Below are 8,739 nucleotides of genomic sequence, written 5' to 3' on the forward strand. Positions count from 1 at the left end.
CACGCCCCGCTGGCCCCTCGCCGTCGTCTCGCCGCCCCAGACGTCCCCCCTCGGCATCGGGCTCCGGGCCACGCCGCATCCAGCCGTTCTCGAGGGCCCCGCAGGGGGGATCTCCTGGGGCTGCGTGTACACACACACGTTCATGCGCACAGTACACATACATGTGCACACACGTGCACTCCGTCCCAGGGCTCTCAGCTGTCTGGTGAGGCGCACAGAGGGAGGGGCCGGCTGTACCCTTTTCTGCTCGGCATTCAGTGCCTGGTGCACTCCAGAGGCTCCCCACAGGCTCCCCACCTCGCTGTGACCCCCTTTCAGAGGAGGAAAAGTGTGTGGGGGGAGGTGCTGCCCGCCGAGCCCAGAGGAAGGAAACGGAGGGTCTGGGAAATCCTAGGCAAAGGGTGTGTCTGCGTGTGCATGCGTGTGCATGCGTGTTTGCCCGTGTGCGCACACACACTTCCTGACAACAGAGCTGGAGTTCAATGAGAGCCGCGCCACCCCTCGATCGCCCCGCGGACCCTCTACGAGCGCCGACCACAGCCGCGTCTCCACATTCTCTCGTGGGAGCCCGGGAGCACCCTGGGGCGGCAGCACCCCAAATGTCACCCCATTTAACAGATGAGAAGACCGAGGTGAAGAGAGATGAAGACGCTTTACTGGTGAGGAAGCATCTGAGGTAGGACTAGAATTCGGGTCTTCTTCCCTGAGTGCAGCCCGAGAGGAAGCAGGTGCCCCAAAGCCAGGCGCCAACTCGCTGACTCGCCCGCTCTCCGGAAGGGCCTTCAAAGGCAGATGGGACGACACAAAGGCTCGGCCTCCCCCACCGCACCAAAGCGGACGTCCAGCCTTCAAGTCTGGCTTTTCTGTCCTTCCTGCTCCGGGGAGCCTGGCAGCTGCCGACGTGCCCGCTGGGTGCCCTTCACACGCCAGCACAAGGATGCCGGGGGTCTGGCTTGGCCCCTGGGGATCGGGGCTCCTCGGCCGGGAGCAGCAGAGGCTCTGGGAGCCCCCCTGCCCAAGCCACGCTCGGAGAAACGGCACGACCCCAGGCAGCCCGTTCCCCATCGGGCCCCTGGAGCGCTCCGGGACGAGGCCGGCCTCTCTCTCACCCGGGGGCCGTCCCACCGCTGACCCCAGGCCCCACCCCCGCAGCGGCTTCTCTCCCCGACTGTTCCCACGGGATCATGGGAATCCCACCCGCGCTGCCAGTGAAAAGAATCTAAAAATAGAGGCGACGAGGACGGGGAACAAATGAAGCCTCGTTCACTGACTCACCCGCTCGCTCTCTGAAAGGGCCTTCAAAGGCAGATGGGAGGACACAAAGGCTCAGCCTCCTCCTGCCCATCTCAAAGGTCTGACCCTCAACGGAGGCCACACGAAGAGGCTCTGTCACGATTCCGTCCTTTTGAGGGCAGCCCAGAAGCTGGGAAGCTGCCGCCTCGGGCTCCTGGGGGGGTTCCCGTCCTTGTCTCTGCTTTCTCGATGGCATCCCTTTAAAAGGCTCCTCTGGGGGCACCGGTGCCCTCCAGGTCGGCCAGGTCCCCTCAAGGCAGGGGCCGCTGTCATCCCCATTGGACAGATGAGGAAACAGACTGCCGCCGAGGCCCAGAGCGAGACATTTGTCCAAGGCTGGCGTAGGGGCCTCCCTGTCCCTCTCCTCACTTGGCCAGCTCCCCACCTCCCAGGCTGGGCACATGGGCAGGGAGCGCCAAATGAATGGGAAAGCACCTACCGAGCGCCAACTGTGTGCCCAAAGAGCAAGGCAGACCCTGCTCTCCGCAGCTCCCACTTTAATGGGAAACAACATATTAAAGAACACCCACCGCAGGGTCAACGGCAAAGCCCACGTGTCCAGTGGGTGCAGCAATCAGAAGGGTGGCAAGGCCCAGGTCACTTCGGTGTAGAGAGTATAACACCGGGTAACCCTCCATGTCACCAAAACGAATCAGCTTGGTGACTCCATTTCATCTTAGTCAGGGGACCAGCCAAGCCAAAATGGGTTCTAGGTCATCCCAGGCCAGATTGGAGAGACGGTACAAAGAAAAGGGGGGTCGGGTGTGTGGCAAAAGAGGAGGACAACCAGGGGGCCGTTCTGCCAGGCAAGCAAAGAAAAAGATCACCAGTGCCTCAGGTGGTGGCTCCCACATGGAGGACTGACAGAAAGAAGGAAGTGCAGAGAAAGAAAGAAGGTGCAAGCTGAGCCAGTGAAAGAAAGGAGCATCTGATGAGCTCCCTACAAGCTGCTGCCACCTCCCACGGGGGCTCCTTCCACCTCACCCTGGGACAGCCGCCATCTCCTGAGAGGCCCCTGAGAGGCCCCTGCCACACACCTTGGGACGACTTTCATGACTGTTTGGTTTGGGTCCAAGACAAGTGAGCCTATCAGTGACCAGAGCCAGGCCAAGAGGAGAAGGGCAGTTGGCTTCAGGAGCTCAAAATGCTCCTGGATGCCGGGATGGGCACTTGGCAGAGAGGCGAGTTAAGGCTGGCAATAAGGAAGCAAAGGCCAGCCTCTACTTCCTGCCAGCCATGCAGGAGGTCTCAGGAGCTGCCGGCGGCTTCACTCGGAGGACGCAGCAGAGGGATGCGTCCCCGGCGGGCCCACGGGCAGGGGCGGCAGGCCAGGACGAGCTACCCTGACCTCCTTCGGCGCTCTGACATCCAGGCTTCTGTCTTGTGCCCACTCCGGGCTGAGCTCCCACTAAATGCCTCTTTCTGAACAAACACTCGCATCGATTGACAGCCCAAGGAGGGAGGATTGAGGCCCAAAGATGGTGCCCAGACAGCCGGCAAAGACTTCTGCTGTCTGAGAAAGCTGGCGTCTGCTTCGCGTGCCATTCCCCGAGAGCCTTCACAAAGCTGTCCTCGCGCCACGGAGCCTGGCCAGTGTTCAGAGAGGGGAACCCGGACACGGCCTGCAGGGGACGGGGCAGGCAACACGGCCATCAGCGCACCGGGGGAAGGGCCGAACTTGCCACCGCGGCCCCTGCCGGAGCTCCTGTGGCCACACCAGACACTTCCCGAGAGCCTCTGCTGAGGCCACGATCCCTGAGCTTTCCTCCGGGCCAGGAGGGAGAGAGAGCGGCTCGTGCCCGCTGTTCGCAGCCAGCTTTTCCCGCGTGAAGCCTGGGTTGGGCAGGGCGGCGTCTTGTCGCCAACCGCCAAGAGGTGGGGGAACGTCCAGCTCCACCAAGGCCCGGGCCCTGGTCACGGAATGGCACCGGGCAGCTCCCGTCCGTCCCCACCTCCGTCCTCGTGGCTGGGACCACGCGCTCTCGTATGTTGGCGAAGAGAAGGGGAGGCTGTGAGGAGGCTCCAAACCAGGAAGAAGGAAGCCTGGCCGAAGCCCCACAAAAGGGTGCACGTCTGGCTGGGTGCCCGACCCCAGGAGGCCTGAGTGGGGCGGGGGGGGGGGGGCGGCACTGGCTGGGCAAGCTTTTAACCTCTAGCAGGGAGTCGAGCCTGCTGGGAGCCCAGACTCCCCCGAATCACAGACGTGGGGGAACCTCGGGGCCGCTCCTCCTCGGGCTCTCCCTTCCTCGAGCCTCAAGCAGGCCCTTTGGGACAGCCACCAAGCAGAACAAGGCAGGATGGGCTCCCAGGTGCCAGGGAAGACCAAGCCCGTACCTGGCCTCAAGGCTCTCCCATCCCCAAGCTGCACCTGCACCTCCCTAGTCCTCTCAACACGAGGGGAGGCTAGACTAGCCCGAGCTTGGGGTCCACTAACAGCCCCTGATCTTCCTCAAATGTCTTTGGCCGTGACGAGCCTCAGGGATCCGGCATGCTGGCCCTTCTCACAGCTCGTGCCATCCGCACGACTCACAAACACACGCTCTAGCCTTTCCGCTCCCCCATGCCTTATCCAAACGGCTGACATGGGCAGCCAGCCAGGGCCCAGCACAGCCCCTCGGGGCCCTCCGCCAGAGGCCGCTCCTGGCTCTCCCTGTCTCTGCTGTCGGTTCTGCTCCGCCCAGCTCCCATGGCCTCTTCTGGCTGCTCAGAGCAGGGGCTCCATCGGGACCCCATGAGGAACGAGCGACTGCCAGAGCGCGGGGCTCGGGCCACCCTCCCACGTGCCCTCCACCCACCCCTAAAGGTGCAGGCTGGGAACAAGTGGCCCCTGCAGGCTGCAGCCGCCTTGCCTGCCACCCCCGTCCGACAAGCCACCTGGCACCGAGCTCGCCTCACCCACTGCCAGCCACCAACTGGCATCCAAAAATAAAGCCTGGGGGGTGGGAGGGGACGGGAGCCCCCGGGGGCTGTTCCTGGCCAAGGCTCCTGGGACCGAGGAGGAGCTCTCGAGGGGCTTGTCCCCCCGCAGAGGCAAAAGTCTGCTTCCGTACGGAGACTCGCAGGGGCTGGCACTCAGAGCCCCTAAATGGCCCAAGAGAGGCACAGAGGCTGGCGTCCTGGTGTCAGAGAGATGAGGGAGCTGAGGGGCCCCAACAGAGGAGGGGGCTGCTCCCCTATGGCCCTGCCAGGACCCCAAGCCCCAGAGCCAGCACGCCAGCTGCCACCTGGCCACAGGAAGGAAAGGGGGCCCGAGATGCCCAGTCCTGCCGTGGTGCCAACCCAGACCCTGTTCTCCCAAGCTGTTCTGGACAGATAGACAGACACAGATCCCATCACACTCTACGAGGGCTGACGCCAGCAACATCTCTTCAAGACTAGTTTGGTCTCTGTGAAGTGAAGGGGAAACTGAGGCACAACCTTGCCCAGAGTCATGAGACTGGGCTTTCCTCCAGAGAACCTCCTGCCAACATGGGGCCCCAAGCCCGTGACTGGGCAGGTCTGAGGATTCCTGAGTGGCAGGGCCCGGGCGGTCACCCAGTCTGGCCCCTCACATTTTACAGGGGAAGAAACTGAGGCTCCAGAAGGGGATGCCATGCAGGCGAGAAGCACCAACCCCTTCACGCACGCTCAGGCCCTCGGGACAGTCGAAGCCCTTGCTGTTTGCCCCCTGTTAGGCCTCAGAGCAGGCAGCCCGAGCGTTCGTTCCTCAGGCTTTCTTGCCCAAGCCAGGCCCTCCGAGTACCTCCGAACAAGACGATCCGCGGGCCCTCCCCAGCTACAACCCGGCAGGCCCCTGGCGCCCTGCTCCTGGGGATTCCTCTCCCGGCCACGCCCCGGGCTTCCACAACAAGCTCTCGGAGGCCTCTCCGGGCCCCCAGATGTGCTGCTGGCAGTCCTCGGCAGTCGGATGTGTCAGGGCATCGTCCGCCAGACCTTCATAAACAAACCAGAGACATCCCGAGAACTGAGTGACTTCCCAGCAACAGAGGCAAAGGGCCAGACTTGGCACGAAGCACGCGAATGCTCCCGCGCCATTTCCTGTCTCTGTAGGCCGCCCTGCCACCGCCGACCATCCCGGCAGGAGAGCAGCCCGAAGCCCGGCCGGGAGCCCCTAAACCCGCAAAGAATGGGCGGCCCCCACGGCAGCCGAGAAAGACACGGAAACCAGCCCGAGTCAGCCACGAGCCTGCAGCGGGCAGCGGGCAGGCCTGGAAGCTCCCGCAGCTTTGGGGCCTCTTCCCCCTCCCTCTCTGGAGTGTCGGGGACGAGAGCCCACGAGGAGACGCCAACCCCGGCCCTCTCTGGAACCCTCCTGTTGGGGGAGGCCTTGGAGCGCACGAAGCGTAAACGCAAGCCAGCCCACTGAGGGCTCGGCTGCATCCAGCTGCAGGGAATTGTTGGAGAAAAGCTGTCAACAGAGCCGAGGCCTAGAAATAGTTTCCACCAGATTTCTGGCAGCGCGGACGGCTCTTAACGAGGCGGCCCTGAGCCCGACTCCTGGAGGAGTGTTTACGCCGCGAGTCTGGCCCGCCAGCTATCTGGGGGCTCCCAGCAGACACCGGAAAGAAAGTGCGGCGAAGGCAATGACAGGCCGAGGCCGAGGTCTGCCCTCGTTTCGAAATCCAGGCGAGGGGCCCAAGCAGCGGGGAAGGCGGCGTCCCTCCTCTGCCCTGCAGGCCTCGGGAGTTAATCCAGCCACGTGGAGCTTCACTGCCACGTCCCCTTCTCCCACGGAAAAGGCTGCTTGCCCGGGAGGAAGCTGTTTCTGGGTTTCTGCCAGGGAGACACCCGATGTCTGTCCCGTAGAGCATGCTGGCACGTACCAAGGTGGCCTGCTAGTTCACTGAAATCTACCAGGTAGGGGCGGCTACGTAGCATACTGGACAGGCCAGACTGGAGTCAGGAGGACCTGGGTTCAAATCTGGCCTCAAGACACACCCCGGCTGGGTAACCCTGGACAAGTGCCCGGCCCTTACGGCCGTTCTGCCTCAGATCCGATCCTTCGTGTCACTTGCGAGACAGACGGCGACGGTTAATGAGCTAATTACAAGCTCTGATCAAGTGTTTATGGGTCACAGAACCCCACCAGGACGGGAGGAAGACACGAAGACCCCGGGGAGGGGCACCCCTCATCCCGCGAGGCCCCACGGCCACCCCCGGCCTGGTCCTGAAGGCTCGGAAAGGCCCGCCAATCCCCGACGTTCTCCACCGGAGCATTTCCCCCGGGATCACAATGTCCCTGCCTGCCTGGCCAGCTGCTGGACTCCCACCTCGGGGAGACGCATCCGAGGGGCCATGCCCAGAGAATTCGGACGTCCAGCGGGGCCAGAGAGCCCCCAAGGAGGGCCCGCAGGCCGGCCGAGCCCCCCATCCGGCTCACCTGCACCGGCGGAGATGACGCTGCTCTGGTCTGGGTCCAGCCTCTGCACCAGCGCCTTCGGGTCGATCGGGGTCCCGGAGAAGAGGTCCGAGGCGGGAGGCCCCCAGTCCTGGCGAAGGAAAGCCGAGAGCCGTCTCTCAGCGGGGGGGAGGGGGAACGGGCCGCCCTGGCTGCCCCCTCGGGCCCCGGCCCTTCCCTCCGGGAGAGGAGCCGCCGGGAAGCCCCGAGAGCCTTCGGGAAAGGACGCCGGCAGTGCGTGCGATAAAGCCGCAGGAGGGCCCGAGACTGGCTTTCCAGGGGCCTGGCGGGGCCTGGCGGAGGACCCTGGGCCAACAGACACATGACAGGCGGCCAGTTACTCTGCACTGCTGCGGGGGGGCCCTTCTCCACCTCTGCCAGCGACCCCCCCTCCCCCCGCCCCGCCCCTCTGGCCTCGCTTTCTTCCCTTCACAGTCTTGACCCCAAGGCAGTCCTGGCTGGCCTCGGCCAGCCCTAAGAGGAGGGAAGCTCGGGTGGCTCTCCTGGGAGGCCTCCTGCAGCCAGGCTTTAATTAGACTTAATTTAATTAAGCCATTAAGCAGTCCCAGAAGCCGCTGGGGCAGGCTAGGAAGAAGCCCAGGCGTGCCTGCCAAGGGCGCCACACTGCGGGAGCGGGAGCGCAGGCAGCCGGCCTCCATCAAGCACCTACTGTGTGCCAGCCGGAAAGGAGGGCAGGCGTCTGCCCTCGAGGAGCAAACAAATCCCCGCAAAACGAGCCTCTGGAAAAGCTAAAGAGGAAATGAGGAATCCAGGAAGGCTTCCTGCAGGAAAGGGCGGCCCTGGATTCAAGAGAAGATGAGTGAAAAGGAAAGTCCCAACAGGGCCCTCCGTAGAGGAATCCCTGGGGTTACCCAGCAGGGGGTGCCGGGCAGGCCTGCGTTAGGGGAGATGGCTTGGGGGGCTGAATGGAAGGCTGGAGGCAGGCCGGTGCCCAGCAGCCAGGGCTGCACCAGGGAAGGGCCCTGCAAAGGGCGGCTGGACATGAGGCGTGGCAGGGAGAGAAACCCCCGGAGGGGTGAAAAGGAGACATTGACAAGAGGTGGGCCGGAATGAAATCCACAAGAGAGGTCAAAGAGCAGCGGGGCCAAGGAGGGTAGCTAAGAGCCAGGGGTCCAGGAAGGATGGGGGCCCCTCCACAGCAGAAGCAGGATAGGAGCTGGGTGAGGCTTTCGGTTCACCCAAGGGGGTCTCCAGAAAAGAGGGAAAAGGGCCGAGCTGAGGCAGGGACACCTCGGGCTGGCCAACCAGGTAGCCCGGAGGAGGAGGACTCCACGCTCCCTGCTCTCCCCTCCAACCAGGAGTTGGTACAGCCCACTCCCCACCCCGAGCCCCGCAGCTCTGGCTCTCGCACGCCCTCTGCTGCCTTCACAGGAGCACGACAGCGGCAGCAGGACCGTACCATCTGCTGCGCTCCCTTCCCCCTGCCGAGCTTGTCAGTTGGTTCGGCCCGCTCAACCCTCCCCGCTTCCCCCGGCCCGTGGCTCCGGCTCCAGCGCGCCTCCTGCCGCTCTCACGGGATCACACCCAGCGAAGGAGCATGACTGGGACGTACCAAGTGCCCCGCGCCCCCTCCTTCCCCCCGCCCTGGCCAGTGGTCCCGCCCACGGTGCGCCGCCCTTACCTGTCCCCCGGCTCCGCTCCACGCTGTCGCCTCCGCGGGGAGAGAGGTCGCTGCCGCTGTTGCCTCGTCACCACTCGGGGCTGGCCGTGTGGTCTTCACCGCGGCCACGTGCAGCCGGGCCCGGGGCCGCCTCACCTTGCCTACCATGCTGAGCCTCCGGAGCAGCCGAGTCCGTCCGAGACTCGAGTCCGCAGAAAACAACAGCTGCGCACGTGGGTTCCGGGGCTCCTCCACCGGACTCCCTCAGAGGAAGTGGGGAAAGGGGCGGGGCCGGGCGATCGGACCAATGAGGGGAGAGCCTGGGCCCGCCCTCAAGCCACCTCCACGCCTACCCCAGGGACAGCGGAGGGGGGGGGGTGAGGGAAGCCCCAGGCCCCGCACGTGCAGCCTTCCGGGATTGCTCCTT

General features: G+C 64.5%; 1 protein-coding gene across 1 annotated transcript in view; it reads right to left on the reverse strand.

Moving 5' to 3' along the window:
• SLX9 (SLX9 ribosome biogenesis factor) overlaps nucleotides 1-8,521 on the reverse strand; it is a 14,680-nt gene extending 6,159 nt beyond the window's left edge. Inside the window, exons 1-2 of the mRNA XM_044676595.1 lie at nucleotides 8,334-8,521; nucleotides 6,674-6,782 (exon numbers count right to left, since the gene is read on the reverse strand). Coding sequence (XP_044532530.1) covers nucleotides 6,674-6,782; nucleotides 8,334-8,480 — 256 coding nt within the window. The 5' untranslated portion in view covers nucleotides 8,481-8,521. The remainder of the gene's footprint in view (nucleotides 1-6,673; nucleotides 6,783-8,333) is intronic.
• Between the last annotated feature and the right edge of the window lie 218 nt (nucleotides 8,522-8,739).

This window comes from Gracilinanus agilis, chromosome 4, assembly GCF_016433145.1.
Source record: "Gracilinanus agilis isolate LMUSP501 chromosome 4, AgileGrace, whole genome shotgun sequence".
In the NCBI taxonomy this organism is placed as follows: Eukaryota; Metazoa; Chordata; class Mammalia; order Didelphimorphia; family Didelphidae; genus Gracilinanus; species Gracilinanus agilis.